The sequence below is a fragment of the Ictalurus punctatus genome, chromosome 18 (assembly GCF_001660625.3).
Source record: "Ictalurus punctatus breed USDA103 chromosome 18, Coco_2.0, whole genome shotgun sequence".
Lineage (NCBI taxonomy): Eukaryota > Metazoa > Chordata > Actinopteri > Siluriformes > Ictaluridae > Ictalurus > Ictalurus punctatus.
The window spans coordinates 19,802,626-19,824,656 of record NC_030433.2 but is presented as its reverse complement, the minus strand read 5'-3'; the positions used below and the strand labels follow the sequence as shown (position 1 = coordinate 19,824,656).

At 38.0% G+C, this 22,031-nt stretch overlaps 1 protein-coding gene and 2 non-coding genes across 9 annotated transcripts in view; all 3 read right to left on the bottom strand.

Moving 5' to 3' along the window:
• rpl17 (ribosomal protein L17) overlaps positions 1-22,031 on the bottom strand; it is a 214,496-nt gene that overhangs the window by 2,764 nt on the left and 189,701 nt on the right. For 4 of the 7 annotated variants that reach the window (XM_053687612.1, XM_053687611.1, XM_053687614.1 and 1 more), the window contains 2 exon segments: positions 826-875; positions 684-724 (listed from right to left, as the gene is read on the bottom strand). In XM_053687612.1, the coding sequence (XP_053543587.1) occupies positions 684-724; positions 826-865 (81 nt within the window). In that variant the 5' untranslated portion in view covers positions 866-875. 7 annotated transcript variants of the gene reach the window in all.
• On the bottom strand, positions 82-147 carry LOC124629185 (small nucleolar RNA SNORD58). The gene has a single exon (XR_006984095.1). It is a non-coding gene; the product is annotated as a small nucleolar RNA SNORD58 (small nucleolar RNA).
• LOC124629187 (small nucleolar RNA SNORD58) lies at positions 957-1,025 on the bottom strand. Its single transcript, XR_006984097.1, has one exon. It is a non-coding gene; the product is annotated as a small nucleolar RNA SNORD58 (small nucleolar RNA).

Sequence of the window (22,031 nt, the reverse complement as noted above, 5' to 3'; positions counted from 1 at the left end):
AGACAGGAGAAGAGAAGAAAAAAAAAACCCACATCAAACCAAAACGGAAAACTAACTAACTACATTCCACAGGGAAACACAGCTGCTCAGAATGTTAAATTCTTTTCATTATTAATCCAAAGGTGTCCTAAGAAGTCATCACAGCAGCTGGTGGGCTCATACACAATGATGGAATGAAAATAGAAACAAAAATACACCAGGCCTTAATATATAGGGTAATGAAAAAATGATAACACATGTTCTACATATTTATAAACACCACATTAACACAGGGGTTCTCAGCCAGTGTTTGACCCCAATTTAAAGTCTCAAATTTAAAAAGCACCACATGCTTTGTTCATATACTGCATTTCATGCAACATTTTCAATAGTGTAAAGACCGTTCTACACAAAGCATCTTGCTCACACATGTCAGGGCATGAAGCATGCATTTCTGTGCTTTCTTGCATCTGATAAAATTTAATATACAAAACAAATATTTGTAATGCATTAAAAACACACTACCACTGTACATGATTCCAAAATTTGTTAATCAAACGAGACTTTCTACAAAATGACAATTTTCACAAAGATCGAATTTAACAAAAGCCAACGAGGCACTGTGCCAGTAGGCTCAATAAGTTGTGTAGTTCCTAGTAGATGTAAAGGCCACAGAATTTAACACGACTGCAGTAAAGTTTTACCTTGAAGTGGACACGAAGGTTGGAGCCCCGAGCCTTGCATGCTGTTTGGGAGGTTAAAAAAATAAATAAATAAATAACCATGTTAAAATGCAGTAACTTTAAGCTGAAAAAAAACAAACACAAAGAAAAACTACACACTCACACTTAGTCGGGTTCTCGGGGTCGAGCGAGTAGCGGACCATTTCTGCAGGTCTGTGGAGGAAGTGAAATGAAATCCTTGAATCGTTTATTTAGTTGATTATGAATGTTGGGATTATACCGCAAAAACACAAGGTTGCTCAGATTGATCGGGTTGTTTTCATGCTTATTTCTAAAGGTGTCCTAAGATGGTCATCATTGCAACCTGTAACACTTTAAAGGATGCTAAAGAGACAGCTGATTTACAGAATTAAAAACATAATACAATCAACTTTTTTTTTTTAAAAAGCCAACATTACAGTCAGTACTGGATGATCAGGTCAATCACTGAGGACACTGTTCACTTCTTTCATTTAACTGCTTCTTTAAAAGACAATTTCGTCCATGATCCATGACAGCCAATTCTCATCTACAAGTCATTTAGATGAAAGACACACCAAACTTTTTTTTTTAAAAATTGCAGACTGGGGCCAAAATAAATATTTACCACCGCAATGGCTTTAAAAACAGGCCACAACTACAGACTTATCATTTCAATGCCAAGTTATACAGGAGTGCATGTAAGTTAGCATGAGGCTCTTGAAGGTGGTATAATTCATTATGGTGGACGGGTTTTCAACCAACATTAACCGAATATTAATATCAACATTAACCGAATATTAACAAGCAAACAGACATTACCAACTATAAATCTTTATCGCGTGCCACTGCTCCTTTGCTAATTGTAACCGTGGCCAATATGGCAGCACCGATACACCGAGACCAGTGCGACATTTTCTCACAAAAATCACTCAATATACAGGTTCATAATCACAAATGTTATCAAGGACAGACCAAATAAACACGCAAGTGTAAAATTCAAACCTAAAACTTTAAGATGATAAAGATATCGAGTGGATAATCTTGTACTTTGTGATGACAGCCATTTCTAAAGCACTTACGTTCTCAGGCCGCAGAAGGGAAGAGGAAGTGCAAAGCATGCTGGGAAATCAAATCGGTGTTCCGTCTTCTTCGGCGCATACAACCGCGCTTTAAACGCCACAGCGACACTTAACGGTTAAAAACTGTCACAACTAAAAACTATTATCATTATAATAATAATAATAATAATAATAATAATAATAATAATAATAATAATAATAATAATTATTATTATTATTATTATTATTATTATACATCCATCCATCCATCCATCCATCTTCTATACCACTTTATCCTTTTCCGGGTCACGGGGAAACCTGGAGCCTATCCCAGGGAGCATTGGGCACAAGGCAGGGTACACCCTGGACAGGGTGCCAATCCATCGCAGGGCACAATCACACACACATTCACACACGCATTCATACACTATGGACACTTTGGACATGCCAATCAGCCTACCATGCATGTCTTTGGACTGGGGGAGGAAACCGGAGTACCCGGAGGAAACCCCCGCAGCACGGGGATAACATGCACACACAGGGCCACGGTGGGAATCGAACCCCCGACCCTGGAGGTGTGAGGCGAACTTGCTAACCACTAAGTATTATTATTATTATTGTTATTATTATTATTGCTATATAATTACACGTATATGAGTATATCTGAAGACAATAATAAACAGAATGTTTTCGAAATTTGAAATATCTCAAATAAAGAAAGTAAATGATCAATATCTTGATCATTTGAGGGCTTTTAATATGTCACTTTCAAGGAATTTGAATGACTCCACCTTACTGACTGAAGGGCTGTTGATTTCCAGTGGGGTACTGAGGAGGTGGGTTCTTGCTAAATTCAACCACCATTTTTTGTGTACTGAGTTCCAGGTTGTTCTCAGTACACCATGAAACCAGAGGGGCCACTTGTCTCTTACAGGCAGACTCATCATTGTTGCTAATGAGGCAAATTATAGTTCTTTCGTCTGCAATTTTTGGCAGTTTGATGAAAGGGTTGCTGGATGTGCTTTCATTGTTGTACAAGGAGTACAGGAGAGCTGAGAGCACACAGTCTTGTGGAGTGACAGTGCTGATGGATAGGGGTTCTGACTGGTAAAGTCCCAGCCACATAAACTGTCTCTTGTCTGTTAGGAAGTCAACAATCCCCTGGCAGATGGAGGGGTCCACACTCAGTTGTATCAGTTTGCTCTAGCATTGTTCTGACACAACTGTATTAAAGGCAGAGCTGAAGTCCACAAACTTGACTCTGGCATAGGAGCCTAGTGATCCAGATAACTGACGACATAATATAAATTCAGGTTGACTGCGTCATCAGCTGAGTGACTTGCTCTATAAGCAAACTGCATTGAGTTAAGAATGCGGTCAGTGACAGACTAGTAGATAGATAGACAGTCAGTTCAACAATACAGACTTCATAGAAAAACTATAATGAACTTCCCTTAACTTTCTCACTATCCGTTGTTACCCAGATGAGGATGGAGTTCCCTTTTGAATCTGGTTCCTCTTAAGGCCTCTTCCTTATATCATCTTAGAGAGTTTTTCCTTGCCATCGTTGCCACCGGCATGCTCAATAGGGATAACGTCACATATTTAAAATCTGTATCCTGTATTTATATGCTTCTGTAAAGCTGCTTTGAGACAATGGCCATTGTTAAAAGCGCTACACAAATAAAATTGAATTGAACTGAATTGAATAGTAGAGTTTTTCTCCCCTTTTTAGATCTTCGAAAATGAGATGCATGACATGCATAGGTTAGGCTACTGATATTGCAAATATGATTTCAAAACACTGACACAGCGTTCTTATTTTGGGACTTTCGGACTGCTATGTCTTGCACTCTAATCTGTATTTTTATCTAATCAAATCTACATATCCCTGCTTGGCTTGATGATAGGCATCCTGAGTTTGAAATATATTATTTAAAACACTGAAAAATAATGTTTAAAAAAAACAAACAAAAAAAAAAGTGCATTTTCAAGAAAACTACAGGATTTAGCCTACTGGTTTGATTTTAAACAGATTTACTGGAAAATGTCATTTCCTTATTTAGACACTAGATGGGAGCAAATGACAAACTCAAAGCAATAAGAACATCAAATTTCATTTTAGGTGCAGTAGCTTATTATTAATCTGTTAGAGGTGTCATTAGCCTTTAGGGGGGAATTCAAGTATATACCATTTGAGTAAATGCCACCGATGGGTGATGCTATTAGAGAATGAAACATAACACAGGAACCTCATTATATTTCTTAAAAATAAATAAATATATATATATATTTTTAATATTTGCTTGTGCTTTTGAGTTTGTGGGTTTGACTTCTCTGTTGAAAAGAAAAAAGAAAAAAGAAAAACTATGAGAAACCATTAGACATTTCTAATGGTTCCTAAGAGTTTCTGGTCGTCTGTTATGGTAGTTTAATGGAGTGTGTTACCTCTTGGTTTCTATTGGCTTATAGCCTGGATTAGAGTGACATCTGATGAGTTGAGTCATATATGTTATAGCAGAGGAAACAGGAAAAAGTGCAGGACAGGGAGTACACCAGGACCAGGGCTAGGAACCAGTGGCTGAACCTGTGGTCAAATTTTAATCTAATAGCAAAAGAAAGTCCTTTTGAACCATTATGTGATGGAAACCATAAGAGATTTTTCTAATGGATTGTAATTGGGGTTTTTTTCCCCCTCCATATTTGTGCAACATCAGTTGCACATGTATTTTTTTTATTTTTTTACAGATCATTGATTTAAATTATTAGTGAGACTAATAAAGACAGCTTATAGTTTGTTTTCCTTTTTTTTCTTTTTCTCTTCCAATGCAATTACTTCTATTCAACATCTGAGCTATACATTAGTTTTAATAGTAATATGAGTTTTCGACTCTGTGTGAGTGAGTCAGCGTGACACACAGGGCCTGTCTGCATATTTTATAAAGTGCAGTGCAACTGAAGATCCATCTTAGCACGCAACTCTGCCTGCCTGTCCGACATCTCAGACCGGATGAAGGAAAACCACCTTGAGTTCAAATTGGCAAAAATGGAGCTTTTCATCATTCCTGCCTGCCACTCAATCTACCACAACCTCACCATACTGTTATAGGCTCAACCACACTCAAACCAACCAGGACAGCCAGAAACCTTGGGATGACATTCAATGACCACTTTACAGACCACATTTGAACAACTGATTGACACCCTGTCCAGGGTGTACCCCGCCTTGTGCTCAATGCTTCCTGGGATAGGCTCCAGGTTTCCCCGTGACACTGAAAAGGATAAAGCGGTATAGAAGATGGATGGATGGATGTTTTTCAACCACTGCATGGTCCCGTGGGTTCATTCTGTATAACATCAAGAAAACCAGACCCTGTCTCAGGCCATACACCTATAGTCCAGGCTCTTGTTATGTGAAAACTGGACTATTGCAATGCACTACTCCCGAACCTCCCATCCAGCTCCATCGAACCCCTTCAAATGATTCAGAATGCAGCAGCACACTTTGTTTTCAACCAGCCAAAAAGGACCCATGTCACACCCTTCTTCATCTTCCTCCACTGGCTTCCTGTAGCCGCCCTGATTAAAGCCAAGGCCTTGATGCTCACGTTCAAGACCTTGTTTGGAACAGCACTCCCTACCTCAACACTCTCCTCAACACTAAGCACGGTGGCTTAGTGGTTAGCACATTTGCCTCACACCTCCAAGGTTCCCAGCACAGCCCTGCGTGTGCGGTGCTTGCATGTTCTCTCCGTGCTTTTCCTGGGTTTCCTCCGGGTACTCTGGTTTCCACCCCCAGTCAAAAGATATGCATTGTAGGCTGACTGGCATGTCCAAAAGTGTCCGTACTGTATGAATGTGTGTGTGATTATGTCCTGCGATGGATTGACACCCTGTCCAGGATGTCCCATGCCCTGTGCCCCATGCCCCTGGGATAGACTCCAGGTTCCCTGCGACCCAGTAAGGATAAGCGGTACAGTAAATGGTTGGATGGATGAATGGATGAATTTGCTTGGGAAAGTTTGTAACTACACTATTCAGCCACTAGATGACAACAAAGTACACACTCAATACAGACCAGTATAACCCTCAGCGCCACAACGACTGCTGGATCTTACGTCAACGTCGCCACCATATTGATCCTGGCAACAGTTATAAGTCTCAGCCTTTATTATAGTTCTATATATATATATATTCTCAATTAAATTGCTCATAATCGAGATTTACATCTATATTGCCATTTTTCTCCAAACCGACTTTTATGACAAGCTCCTCGTGAATCTTACTGCAGTTAGTTGGCTAGTTAACTTTTCTCACACTCTGAAGGTTTCCCAAAGAGAGACAGTTGAGGAGGCAGTGAGAAGTAGTCGTAAGAAGGGAAGGTTTCAGTGAGCACTTCAAGCCAGAGGACTTTGATAGCACAGGTCAGACTGTCAGAATTAAAGATGGCGGTAAACCATCTGTCCACAGTTTCCCCATTCATCTCCAAACAGTATGTATATTGACAGGCTATAATGATTTGATAGGTTGTCATTTATTATTATTATTATTATGATTATTATTATGATTATTATTATTATTTTCACATAAATGTTTTACTGCTGTTACTGTAAATGTTTTATCGGATCCATAAATGATTATCTTATAATTATATTTGTAATTTTCTGTTTTGGAGTATATCTGTATCCTTTTTATTGCTAATAAAAATATAGAATGCAGACTGACTGCCAGTGTCTGACTATTTGATTTGTATTTGCCAATTTTGTTGCATTTTCTCAATGATGGTCAAGTAGTACTTAAATTTGCACTATTTCGATTTTTCAGTCTTTCAAAGTGAACATGCTGCGTTCTGACCTGGAGCACAAGGAAAGCTAACATGATGGGGTTGAAGACAGAAAAACTCGTTTCCACGAAGGAAAAAAAACAAAACTTTATGCACGTTTCATGTATATTAAATTATATAACATTAGAGACGTTCAAGAAAAATAAGCCGGATCTATGCTTGGCAAGTGTGAGTTTTCACAATACTTTATTTGTATTCCATGTAGATCATGAACCATTGAATTCGATTGAGAAATGTAAACGTTGCTTTTTATCCAAAAAAAAACCTGGAGCGCCCCTGTTTACTTGTATTAGTTTGTAGGGCAGTCTTGTCCGGATCAATATGGCGGACGAGTTAATGTATTGCAGCAACAGGCCAAAGTAGCCACTGAGTCGTCTATGTATTAATATGTCTATTTGTATAACGCTCAGATAAATTAATTATTACATAGGCCTATATGTTAGGAGAATCATTCGGCTTTAAGATGGGCTTTAGTTATAGGTTGCCATGTGAGTAAGCATTTTAGCTGTTTTTCGACTGTCTTTATATATTTTTAAAGTGGTTAACTTTCATTTTGCACATGATGATGATCTCCTACTGGGACAACGATGATAATCTTAACCTAATGTGACTATAATGATGGATGATCAGATATGTGGCTGATCAGTCATGTACGTACTTACTTAATCCTCTTTGTCCCGTGTGAGACATAAGGCCACAAGTGTCTCACACGCAAGATCAGTCATATAATCTGTCATATTTTATGCCCTCAACCAATTTAAACAACCTTCATATATTGCTGATAGTGCTAGGCCAAGTCAGAATCACCTTGAACTGTGAAGCTCTGGACCCTCCCTGATGTTCAGAGCTGCTTTCAGTCACATAGCTATATCATGTGTGTGTGTGTGTGTGTGTGTGTGTGTGTGTGTGTGTGTGTGTGTGTGTGTGTGTGTGTGTGTGTCACTTTCTGTTCAGCTGAAGTGCTTTAAATACAGATAATTAAGTGGTCTTCAGGGGCATTCAATTCTTTTTGACTGATAGTGCATGTAGCAGGATTGCCATCATACTTTGATGAGAGCAGCAGAAAACATCCGGGTATCAGGGCACTCTGGGAGCAAGAGAAGTGTTTGGCGAGGGCTCAGAAACTCTCTCAGAGTGCTCCCAGAGGAGTTAAGATCTGAGGAACGCAGCTTTTCTCCTGTCAAGAGAAAGAGCGATTAGTGTGAACTCTCTCCTTTTCTCTGCGTCAAGTGCTGATGGAGAAGCGCCAACTTGCTGAATCATTCGCACGCAGCACAGTCTCCTGTTTCTCACCGCTTCCTGCTTCCACACCACCCCCACCCCCTCATACACCCCCAAATCTCCATCACCCTGGTTTATTCCTTTTTATAAATCAGCAGCCAACATGTGCACATTACCTACTCCAGGTAAGCACGGATATACAACTTGTCCTGCTCATCCTCACCTTAACGAAAGGCTTGTGTTCGTGTTGCAGTATTGAGCAGCTGTCTGGAAAATCTGCTGACAGGTGACTAAGGGCGCCCCGCAAGAACAAGTGCTGGGACAGCTTGAGCACTGATCACTGATCAATGTGCACCTTTTTAAGAACAAGCATTACATTACATGAGGATATGTTCTGTGTAGCAAAAGCACATCGATCCTGTAAAACAGCACACGCTTGCATGAGGCATGTACATTATCCTGCTGAGCTTTTGTATCTCCAATGTACTTTTGAATGATATCAAGACAAAATAATAAGCCAGGGGTTATTTTTTTTGTTTTTTTTGCAGCTCTGCACAATTTCTTGCTGGTACTTGGCACCATCTTGGTATTTTCAGCTAATGGGTTAGTCTTTGGATTTCCATTTAATCCATTTAACCATCTATGATGAAAAAAGTTCATCATACATTTCCAATCCCGATAGCTCTATCCTTAATGCTGATGCAATTTAACATTCTGGCCCACTCCTTAACTCTGACACACACACAGATGGAGCATGTAGCTGAGGGATGCTTTATTTGAGGGGACTATTAAAGTGAGTGATGCAGATGCTGAGTCAGCAGCGCGCTCGTTACTCATGTATGTTACCAGGTGATGGAGTTACGGCTGAGTGCAGTAAGAGAGGGATGATTTACTGAATCACTTAAAGAAGCAAACTGTGTGAGCTGTGAGAGCGAAAGCCATGATGAGTAACAGCCTGTGTGTCCATCCATGCATCTGTCTGTCTGTCTGTCTCTGTCTGTCTGTCTGTCTGTCTGTCTGTCTGTCTGTTGGCGGCTGCAGTGCTGCAGTGAGTCTCGCCTGTGAAGTGACGTGCTCGTGCTCTCTTCCTCTAACCCCTCCCCCTCCTCTTCATCCTCCTCTTCTTCACTGCAGAAAAGCAAAGACAGGACCAAAAGGAGGAGTGGGAGTGTTTTGGAAAGACAGAGAGACTGCAGCACTGCAGAAGCTGGGCGTTGGCTTCAAATTAATGAGAGAGAAAGAGAACGACCAGGAGAAGAAACCAGAGACATGGAGAGCAGGGTGGAGTTGAGTTGGGTGTGTTGGAGATAATGGGACATTATTACTAGAGGAGGAGGCTAACAAGTTTTCAAGTCAAACTCAACCTCAAAGGTAGTGCAAGAAAAGTCAGGGTTTAATGTTTTTTCTCAATACTTTTGTGTAAAACTGATTCCGGAGCAGGGCTACATACAACTATGTGACCTAACAAAACCAATGTACCAATCATGCTCAAGATTAGAGAATGATGATGATGATGATGATGATGATAACAGTGACGATGTGGCACTCAGAAATGTTTAGCCCAAGAGCCAGAATGCTAAGTGAGGTGGTTTGCTAGCTTAGAGATGGTGGTTGCCATGGTAACATTATATTCTGACAGGTATGGACTGTTGTTAAATGTGAAAATGAGGATGTAAATATTGACTGAAATCCCACTCAGCTAGCTAAACTAACTAACAGTAGTCATAATAGAGAGGAGGCAGGATTACATTTCTAACTTCCATATTCATGCATATTTATAGATTAATATATAAAGGTTTGCTGCTAGCTCACTAACTTAGCTTACTGAAACCCAGTGTTGATGAAAGGCATTCATATTATGTATCATTTGTACCAAATGAAGAAATATTTCTTGAATCTATTCCCCATTGTTTTCAGTCATACTTTAACAATACATTTTGCTTCCTTGTAATTGTTTCCTGTTGTGAACTAGCAAGGATAAAGATTTTGAAATGCCCCTAGTCTGTTAACATTTATGCTACACATTTATTTACACCATATTTATTAAGTCCTGTGTGTCACTGCATCTCTGATTCCTGTTTCTGTTCCCTCGGTTCTTGGCCTTATTTTTTGATTCCAGCTCTGTGTAGTTTGTTTACCTTTCTTTAACCCGGTTCACTCTGGATTGCTGCTGTGACCTTGTTTTTCTTGTTGTGACCTTGCTGTTCTGTATAAATTTGACTATATTAACTGATTGTTTGAGCCTCTTGACTCTCGCAATGGACTCTTGAATACTCTTGAGGTTTGAAAATTAAAAAAAAAAAAGGGAGTCCTTCGCAATGCGCCTGTGGTTAAATATTTAACTTTGGTAGGAGCAGCTCGTGACCATAGATTTTGATGGGGCAGGACTCTAGTAATGACTAAGCAAAATTAAGTCAAGAGGCTACTATGTAGTGAAATATTAGAGTGATCTTGTAATAAGCAGCTGAGAGTTGTCAAGACTTGAACAAAATAACAAAAAGCCAAATAATACAATTCCTACAGTTGAGCAAACTGATTTTTTTTTCTGACATAATACTGCCAATTCACTATGCCTCATTTGTAAAGAAATCTAGCTCACCAATCTTTCTGATGTGCAAAATGTTGCATTTTTGACCATTGGGTATACAATGATAAATCTACTAAGCTAAATGGAGCAGTGCATGTGCTGCTCCACAATTGCTCAACATCTAGAAAGATGACCAATGGAACATCAGTTTATATCTGTGAAACAGCAAAAAAAAAATTGAAAGAGGTAATTAGTATTTCATTGGAGTTTAAAATGCATGGCATTGGGAGCGAGGACATTATCAAGATTAACAACTGTTGAAAGGCTGATATAAATGGCCCCCCGACAGATGACCTGCTACAGAGCTTCTGCTTTAATATCTTAATGTCAGGCAAGCACCTTAGGGAAATCAGTATAATGTGTGCCTGTGTAGTACAGTGTAGTCCTTATGGGTTTATGGTCATATGGGAAAAAAATGTAAAACGATTTAGAGACTGTGAGTAAAGCAACTTTATTTCCTGTATTGATCAGAGCTGTGCATTATGGTGTTTTACAGTGTTTTTTTTACGATGCTGCTTGCTTAAATGACCGTATGAGGTCTCAAGCATTGCACACACTGAATAAGACATGTACTGGTCTAAGATTTGTACGTTGCTACAAAAGATTATTTGTGTGTGGAAATTCTAATATCAGAACAGCTGAACTACCCAATTATAATATGCGCTTAATTATAAGTTTATTACTTACTTAGTTATAATAAAATAATTAGTAATTACTCACTTGAATTGTTTCAAAATGTGATTACACTGATATTTCCTATAGGTTATCATTGTTGTTGTTGTTGTTGTTGTTGTTGTTGTTGATATGTGATCATTGATCAGCAATCAGTGCTCAAGCTGTCCCATAATAATTATAGATTAAAAGTGTGCAGTCACATTGCTATTTTCTTGGAAAGAAGTAGCTCATATCCCAAGCTAAAGCTTAATAATTTAGAAACAAACACAGTTAATGTTGATGTGAATGTTGTTGCAATATAACAGCTGTTTTAATAGACTATTACGCTTACTAGTATAAAGTACATGCAAAGAAATTCTCTAAAGCAAATATTCCTTTAAAAATATTGAAATTAAACATTTCTAGATTAATACTATAAAGAGCCAACAGTAAAGAGTAATAAACTAAACAAAATCAGTATTTGGTGTGACAGGCCTTTGCTTATTAAAAAATAAATAAATAAATAAATAATAATCTCAGGTAAAATTTGCACAGTTTTATAAGGAAATTGTCTGGTAAGTTTTACTGAGCATCTTGGAGAATCTGCCACAACTCTACTTGAAACTTTTTTGCATGCAAAACCCAGAAGACTTCATTACATTTTTTGTTGTTGATGTTGTTGTTGTTTTTTGTTTTTTATGTAATATTCTGATTTCTTCACTGCCATGCAAACATTCTTCTTTTTTTGTCGGAAAAGTAAATGTTTGGAGATATAAAATCTCATCTCTTCATCTCCCTCCGCTGGCTTCCTGTAGCCGCTGGCATCAAATTCAAGGCTTTGATGCTCAGAAACAAGACCATGTCTGGAACAGCACTCCCCTACCTCAACACTCTTTATGTTCCCTCATGCAACCTGCGATCGGTTAACGACTGACTCCTGATAGTACCTACTCAACAAGGCATGAGGTCCCTTTCCAGAACCTTCAAACTAACTGTCCCTCAGTGGTGGAATGAACTTCCAACTTCAATCTGGACAGCAGAATCCATCGATATCTTCAGAAAATGGCTAAAGACTCACTTCTTCCGTGAACACTTAATTAACCACTAACTTCCCCCCCCCCCCCCCCCATTATTTTAAAAAAACATACACTGGCTCTTGTACTGTGCACTTTGCTTAAAAATCTTGCATGGTAGCACTACTTGTATTGTTCTCCGCTTGATATATCGCTTTGCTTGTATTTCCTCATTTGTAAGTTGCTTTGGATAAAAGCATCTGCTAAATGAATAAATGTAAATGTAAATGTAAAATATTTTTGCACCGATGCAATAATGCAGAAGTCATCAAATAAATGTCTAAAACAAAATTTGTAATATTAAATAGAGTGCCTAAGACTTCTGTACAGTATGCTATATGTAAAAATAAAAATATACTGTTTCAAAGTTATTGAGTTGCATTGTAAACGTATCAAATGTGTTATGTAAACAAATTTTACAATTGTCATCATTATTATTGTTGTTGTCATTGTTGTTGTCGTTCTTTAAAAAATAACAATATACTAATAAAATTAATATACTCATCATAAAGCTGAACAGATAAACTTCTTAACAAATGTTTTAATCACAATTTGTACATCTTGAACAAAATCTGCATGGTTTCAGTGAGAAAAGAGTCTCTCGTTCAGTTTCTTTCTGTACCTTGATTTTATGACTCTAAAATAAAAGAGCACATCGTGCTCTAACTCCATTAAGACACATTGGCGTGTGTGCATGAAGAGTGAGCTTTAATAATTAACTGAGTGAGCAGCAGTTAAATATTAAAGAATACACTTCCATCCATAGATGTTCTGGGGATCAAGCCCATCACAGGGTGGATTACACTATATAATATTATGCCCTGCAATGGGTTGGTACCCCGTCCAGGGTGTCCCCCCATTGTGGCCCGAGTTCCATGGGATAGGTTCCATGCTCCCTGCAATTCTGTGTAGGATAAGCGGTACAGAAAATGGATGGATGAATGGAGGGATGGGGGGATGGATGGATGGATGGATTAATTAGATGTTATATATTGTCTGGTTTGAATATTGGAAACTGTCTGCATCCTGACAAGCTGGAGAAAATGAGAAAAAGAATATCATGAAAGTTTTTAATATGCAATTTTATACATTTTCAATTCATTTCTATATCAAAGAATGATTTTAAAGTCTCTTCACTGATAGATGAAAAACATTTCTTTGTTTAGCTAATGTCAGGACTAAATGTATGGCTTTTTCTACATGTTTAGATGATTACATTTTTATAAGACAGAATATAAGCATGACAGCAGTGGGGGGAAAAGTCTCTATGGGTGCTTCTGATGTCTCTGTCTCTCCTCTATATTCACCTTTCTCTGAGTGTTGTGTATGTGCAGTACAGTGTTCATCATGTGGTTGCTGAGCTTTAGGAGATTGCTTTAAGACCTTGATGAATAGGCATTCCTGAAAAACCCGGTGTCCCTCTGCAAAATAGTGAAGGTCAGTGTATGCCCAGCCTCTGCACACGGCTCTTATTTAATAATTCATACTTAAAACTTCACAGAAATTAATATGTTTAGAAAGCCCTGAGTTAAGAAACATATTAAAACACAAAGAAAATGAAATTGTGAAAAAAAAAATAGAATAAAACAAAATAACAAATATATTAGTTTTTGCACTTTGAACAGTGTTGATCTTTTTGTGAAATACATGAACAAAATGACACATGTTAAAGAGCCCTTGTTTTAATGATATTGCTGGCCAACCAAAGCATTCTCTATTACTGCTTATAACACGTCATACGGTGGGCAAAAGGACAAAGCCACAGAAAAAAAATATAGAATTAGTTGTCTTACTATTGGAAGATGATATCACATACTGTAGTTTGGTGTCACACAGACATCAAGAGCAGAAATATACAGACCATACAAGATGCAATCCACTCATCAGCAGTCAGAATCAGAAAGCCAGATTGGAAATCATAAAAAAAAATACAGAGATGAGCTACAAAAGTGCTGGAACCAATTAATCTCTACCAAAGTGATGGAAAGGCCAAAGTGTGGAGAATGAAAGGATCTGCTCATGATCCAAAACATACAAGCTTATCTGTGAAACATGGTGGAGGTAGTGTCATGGCTTGGGCTTTCATGGCTGCTGTGGGAACAGGCTCACTAATCTTTACTGATGATGTAACTCATGATCCGAGCTACAGAATGAATTCAAAAGTTTACAGGAACATTTTGTCTGCCATTTTACAGAAAAATGCATCCAAATTAATCGGGAGGAACTTCATCGTGCCGCAAGACAATGATCCAGTTTTAGACTGGGCAAGTCAGTCACCAGAACTTAATTCGATTGAACATGCATTTCACCTCCTGAAGAGGAGACTAAAGGAAGAAACCGCCCGAAACAAATAACGACTGAAAGAGGCTGCAGTAAAAGTCTGGAAACGCATCACAAATGAAAAAAAGAACAATTTGGTGATGACAATGAGTTACAGGCTTGATGCAGTTATTACAAGCCAGGGATATGCAACCACATTTTGTGTTATTTATTTTAATACTTCAAGACTTATCTGCCCCTATACTTTTGCTCACCTAAAAAAGTGGGTGGATTGATACAAACGGTTCTATGTTTTATGTTTTTTAACACATCTAGATGAAAATACCAGGAAATAAAAGCTGAAATCCTAAACCTGCGTCTCATATCCATCTTTTGATCTCAAACCCAAATGTCTTTTGTGTATCGCACAAACAAATTAATTGGCCTTGCCGTTCCAATAGTTTACTGCGGACTGTACTTGATGTCATATCGTTTTTATGAGACGAGTGTGTTTGGCAGTTTGTAACTATGATGCTAAACTGGTAGCTATTAGCTTCTGTTAATGGTTTGCAATGTTTAGACTTGCAGCTCGATTACAAAATCTAAAGAAGTAGAAGACACAGAAGTTCACATTAGACCATTAATCAGTGCAGTTCTTGGTTATGAATTCTCTGTTCAACCAATGCCCCAGCCCCACCCCACCACAAACACACACACTTTCCAAGGTCACCTTAGTTTCTAAAGCTGGCCACTATCACAGCCGAACAATAACGATTCTAAATGAGGAAAACGCAGCCACAATATGATAAAGTAAGTGCATTTATGGCACTAAAGCCAAATCGAGTCTCTTCGCTGGATCAGCACTAATTGAGTCAGCACTTTAGCAAGGGGATGGGGGGCAGCCCTTGTGGTTTTACTGCCCAACAGAGGGCAGCGTTATCTCTGCTTCTGTGTAACAGTACACCATCAAAATAAAGACACACACACACACACAGAGAGAGAGAGAGAGAGAGAGAGAGAGAGAGAGAGAGAGAGAGAGAGAGAGAGAGAGAGAGAGAGGAGCTCCGCAGTGCAGAAACTTGCCTGCACGGTTACCAATTACGCTTCCATCGTAGATCAGCAGGCCGGCGTGCAGACGCAGCACATCTGACCAGCCTAGAAACGCAGGGTGTGGAGCAGGGAGCTGTAGCTACTCGAGCCCTGGGTATAATAAAAGCAACAAACCCTGCAGCTTCCTAACACACACACACACTCACACACACACACACAAACTCCATGAACTTGAATCTGAAAAGGGGAGAGTGTCTACAGATGGCAGCCCTGATCTTCCCAAAAATGTTATGACATATTCAGCTGAGTCAGACATTAAAATTTGCAAAATGTAAGGTGCAAAGGTAGGTGGCAAAAACATGCTAATCATGTTAACCAACTAACCAACCATAAAAAAATTTTTTTTTTTAAACTATCTAACTGTCTGACTGCAAACCACCACCTCTTTTTCCAGGATTAATTATAGTCTAATGGGGATTATTCTATTAAATTTCACACTGCTAATATTAGCACCTCTGCCGTTATGATTTTCAGCACTGCAGTATGAAGGACCGCCCCTTTAGAGGTCAAGGCAGCCAAAGCAGTTTGCTACAATGGCTGAGGACTACAATTGCTATTACAGCTTTAAGACTGCAATTGCCATGAACAATTTTGCACTCAAGTCTCCATCAGTGAACAGCTGATAACTTCAACAAATAGATTTCATGTTAAAACTATAATGAGTTTCCTGGTTACACAATTGCACCTTTTGACCATGTAGAGCACAGATATAGAAGGGAATTATTTATACTTGCATAATTTATCTGGAACATCACCCAGATGAGGGTGGGTTCTCTTTTGAGTCTGGTTCCTTTCAAGATTTCTTCCTCATATCGTGTGAGGGAGTTTTTTCTTGCCACCATCGCCTCTGGCTTGCTAAGTTTACATTTAAACTTTATATCCGGAATATACAGTACTGTGCAAAAGTTTAGGCACATGCAAAGATGCTGCAGAGCCTTCAAAATAAGAACTTAAATGATTCTACATTTAAGAAAATACAGTAAAGAGCAGTAAATAGTAGTAAATGAAACAACTCAATATTTAGAGAGACAAAAAAAAAAATCTAATAAAACTAAAAATAGTAGTCTCCGGTACAATTTATGCAGTTTTATAAAGAAATGAGCTGGTAAGTTTTATTGAGTATCATGCAGAACCAACCACAGTTCTTCTGAAGACCTTGACTGTCACACTCGCTTCTTAATCTTGCAGCAAAACCAAGCAGCCTTCATTGTGTTTTTTGTCTGAAATGTGGTCTCTTACGTAATATGCTGCTTTCTTTAATGATATACAAACATGTTTCTGTAACATTTAATTTTGTGCTAGAAAACGAATCTAAAGGAATCCAAAATGTTTTTGGTACTGACTTGATGATGCAGAAGTCATAGAATAACTACAATGCCATAATAACTATAATAATCTATAATCTAAAAATCTAATGAAAGTTTGTACTAAAAAAAAATAGGGTGCCTAAAACTTTTGCACAATACTGTATATTTTTCTGTAAAGCTGCTTTATGCCAATGTCCACTGTTAAAAGTGCTATAGAAATATAATTGGCTTGAATTGAAGTGAATTGCTACACACTGACAATGAACATTGACATAGTTCAAAAATGTCAAACCTAATGCTCAAAAAAGTTATTCAAGTTATTGTTCCAGTGCCCTATGTTCATAAGGTCCTGTCTGTAAAGGGTACTGTTCCAAGAGCATTATGTTCCTAGGGTTTTATCTTCCCTAAAATCTATAATAGTGCAAGGGACTTGGCCTTAATGTTTTAAGGCCCCTAGGGTCCTAGTGAACTATGTTCCCAATATCCTATATTCCCAGTGTCCTATGTTCCCATTTTCACAGGACATTATGTTCCTTGTGTCTTATGATCCAGGGCCTTAATTCACTAGTCCAGTATGTTTCAAATGCCCTAAGATCCCTGTATCATGTTGTATGTTGCCTGTGTCCTATGTCCTATGTTCTCACTGCCCCATGATTCCAGTGTCCTATGTTCCAAGAACCTGTAGGTGATTATTTCCTCTAAAATAAATAAATAAATAAATAAATAAATAAATAAAAATTCCGCCCCATATTATGTCCCTGACGAGACAGTTGTTGGACATCTGCTGCCAAGAGATGTTGTTGCTGATTACTTTCTTACATTATGTCTTCCAGTCACCCAAAACGAGAGCTCACAGCTCACAGCATGGTGACAAATGTGAGAGGAACAGTGAGTGCTCAGAGTGGTGAAGCTGAAATAGGTGAAGCAGAAGACACTCTGCCATGGCATATCCTGCTGACAACCTACATATGTTTCTCCTCTAATGGTCCTGCGTCTAATCGCATTAAACCATCTGAGCTTATGCACACATACACAAACTTAGACTGTTTCTGCAGGTGAACGTTGACGCATAGCCTACACATTATATAACTAGGCGCGCACACACACACATACACACACACACACACACACACACTCGCATAAATGTATGACGCACCTCTGCAGGTTTGTGGGCTGGTTATTAGCCAGTTGCTTTTTTCTGATCAACTCACTTCACTTAAGTGAATCAATTCTTTTGAACACTATAGTTTAGATGATAGTAATGTTAGCTATCAATGGTTAGCACATTTGCCTCACCCCTCCAGGGTTGGGGGTTTGATTCCTGCCTCTGCCCTGTGTGTGTGGAGTTTACATCGTTTCCCTGTGCTTCAGGGGTTTCCTCCAGTCTGATTTCCTCCCTCAGTCCAAAGACATGCATTGTATGCTGAACTGGCATCTCTAAATTGTCTGTGTGGCATCTCAGAATAGTGTGTGAATGGGTGTGTGAGTGTGTGAGTGTGTGTGTGTGTGTGTGTGTGTGTGTGTGTGACTGACTCTTATCCTAGAGGTTCACATACTTTTGCCACTCACAGGTAGTTAATATTGGATCATTTTCTTCATTAAATAAATGAAGATAAATAATATTTTTGTGCAGGGTACAAAAATAACTAAAATAGCTTTAAATTATTGCTCATTATTTTGTTTTTAATAAGGGAAACTTGGTAGTCTTAGCAAAAGGATTCTTCAAGAATTCTTTAATGGTACATTTTGTTATTAAGGTTTTTAGATTCTGAAATCTGAAGTCTGAAATAAAACCAAACCAAACAGCAAACAATCCAAAATCATCAGTTGCTCTAGTTGTATTTAGCACCAAGCTAATATGAATGAAAGCAACTTATTACTTCTTGTTTTCTTTCTAGTCTATTTCTGGCAGGCTTAAAAAGGGGGTTGTTTAATGGCACAAGCTATTCTGTGCCCTATAGGTAATCACACTCATATATCTGAGCCTGTATGTGTGCTAGTGGCAGAGTTACATAACAGCCTCTGATTAGATTCCACCTTCCATATTGGCACTCTGAAATCTCCTGTCTCTCCCCTTGGTTTATTACTGCACCTGCTCGCATTATAATCCAGATAAATAATAACCAAACAACACACATGCACACGTTTGTCCTTCTATTCTTGTGAGAACCTTCTGCTGGCATAATAATAATGCAGCTATTTAATGCTATGATTACTCATACATCTAAAACTGACATTAACCTCAGTAACTAAGAGGAAAGCTTATGGCTCTTTCAGTTTTTGTTTAAAAAAAAAAACAAACCAAAAAATACTGTTTTCATTATCGGGACCAACCAAATGGTCAAAAGACACCCACAAGGTCAAAACTGTCATATTCCTATCCTTGACAATTCATCCCCACCAAGATACAAAAACATGCCCACACACACACACACACACACACACACACACACACACACACACACACACACACACACACACACACAAACGCAATAAAGAGTCTGCAGCGACACAGTGTTATCCCAGCACTTAAAGCATTGCACATACTGATAGCATATATTCAGGCATGAAAATGTTGCGTCTGCCTTTAGACAGAGAAGGATTACCCAGAGGCACCTCATAATCCAATCAGAAAAAGACATTTCCTCTCAGCAGACAGACAGAAAGGAGTGTATCCTGGAGAACACAGATGTATTAAGGACATTAAGAAGCCATAAACAGCCTCTGCTTTCATCACCTCCCTCCAAATAGGTTCATACAGCAATGCAGTACAAAATGAAATGGGAATAAAGTTTTGGCTCACTAAACTCTGATTAGAAACCTTCTATACACAGGTATATCAGGTTGGCTCTAGTTGCAATGTTTGTCGAGTATCACAACGGAAATGTGATTCTTTCACTCAGATTACAGTAAAAACAACAAGCAACATTACAGACAGGAAAAGTGAATGGGTACACGTTCTTGTAAACAACTACAGAACCACAGTAACCCATGGTAATTCATGCACGTGCATACATTTATAAAAATGCAATATATTTCAAAATACATTTTTTTAGAATACATGCTTGAAATTGGCCCCGTTTTATTCTGGAGACAACATACACTTTGACTATGTTTAACACTATTGTGCAGTATTAATCATGTATTTGCTTATGATTATGAATATATTTCCAGTAATTTTGGATATATTGATGTATAATAAATATTTTTTTTTTACTTAGAACTGGAAATATAGAGAATGTTTTAGAATTCTGAAATTTTTAAAACATAAAAAGTAAATGTTCAATGTAACTCTGATGAATTTGATCTAAAATTGATCATAAAGCAAAAATACTAAGCAAATACTTAGAAACTCGTGTCGTTCATTAGATTAATGTACATTTTTCAAAGATTCTACTAGTGACAATTTGTAATTTAATTTGTAAATAAATGAATGCAAAATAGAAGCATTTTCACGAGTTGTCTCAGACTTTTGGACCCCACTGTATATTGCAATATAACCTTTAAAAATGGGGCAAATTCAAATATTTGCATATATTCTAAAAATATATTTTGAAATGTATTGCCTTTCCATATATAAATGCACATATGACTAATCTCACACCTCAACAGACAGTCTGGAATCCAAACACTCTTCACAAATAGCGCCCCCAATGACCCCATTCTTGCCAAGTTACATAGAACAATTGAGAGACCTTAGATGATCATACTTATCAAGTTTTGTGACAATACCTCATACTAGTTGTGTGAAATGCCTGCTGAAACCTAAGTTGATGAAGGTGGCCACATTTCTGAAGTAATCCAGTGATGATTAAAAATCTAGTTACAGATTAGCAGAATGATGCAGCACAACAAATTTCAACTGAATTTTCAGAAACCTCTACTAAACATGTCTTTTAAATTTGGTTCAAATCCATATTATCAATCATGAATTACAGCTACCTGAGTAAACCTCAAGCTCCACATCCATAGAATTGATTGAATTCTTAGAATTGATTACTCAGATTCTTAGAGATTATTGGCAGCCACAATATTTACAAATCTCAACATGTTTTTGATCACTATCGAAGTTCACAATAGTTGTTCAATAGTTGGAGATTGACACTAAGATTTGTGAAGCTATATATATATATATATATATATATATATATATATATATATATATATATATATATATATATATATGCGGGCAGAGATAAATGGTTCTTGGGGCTTTTTTGTTTGGAAGAACCCAAGGAATAAGTGGGGAAAAAACTATTTTGTTTGTAGGCCACACGGTGCATGACATATGGACCAAGACATAAAACCCTGCACTATAGCACCACCATTAGGCCAAATGGGCCGATCTCACTTGGCTCAGTAGGGGCACGGACCAAGTTTCATGTCTGTACGTCTCACGATTTGGTCTGCATGATTTATATCTTAACTACACTAAAGCTACAGTGCATGGATGATTGGTAACACCTTTGTTGCTAATTACAAATAATCACTAAATGCAACTCATGACAGAGAGTAGCAATGTTATATTATTGTAGCACTGTAATTGCAAGTACTAAGAAAACCTGCATTGATTCACACAACCATAGCAATCAATAAGAGAAAGCAAGAGAGTCTTTCCTTCATTACAGAATTGCGGCATCCAATCCATTCCATACAAAACAAATGTCCTACTTGTATTCAGTGCTATGACATATTTCTGTTTTGAAATAGTTCGGCAACATTGTTTATATTGCTTTGCTGTTCCTAACAAACATTTGAGTATATGACATTGTGCTTACACTTTATTCTCAATGTCCCACACAAATAGATATATGATTAACTGAGTTTAGGAATCTACTGCATGTGAGATCAGACAAATTCTCAAACATGCTTGAAAATATTGGAGCAATTATTGAAGACTGAGAAAATCGTGACACTGCACACTAGATAAGCAGTCACCGCAAGAGCTCACAGTGAGTAGTTGCCAAGCTGGGGGAGCTAAAATTAGTTTAGACCGGAAAATCAGGAACCCTGAAATTAAGGGGTGCTGCAGTACCGTCAGCACCCCGATTTCCTGCATCCTTGCACCATCAACTTCAGAGAGATGAGCTTTTTTGAGTTTCATTTCTTAACGTGTATTTCATTTGTATTTTTCTTAAACATTTTAAGAAAATAAATATATTGTTATTAATCAGAAGAGAATACTCAATGGCACTCCTAACCTCAAATTTAATTTTATTTCAGGGGGTTCAGATTT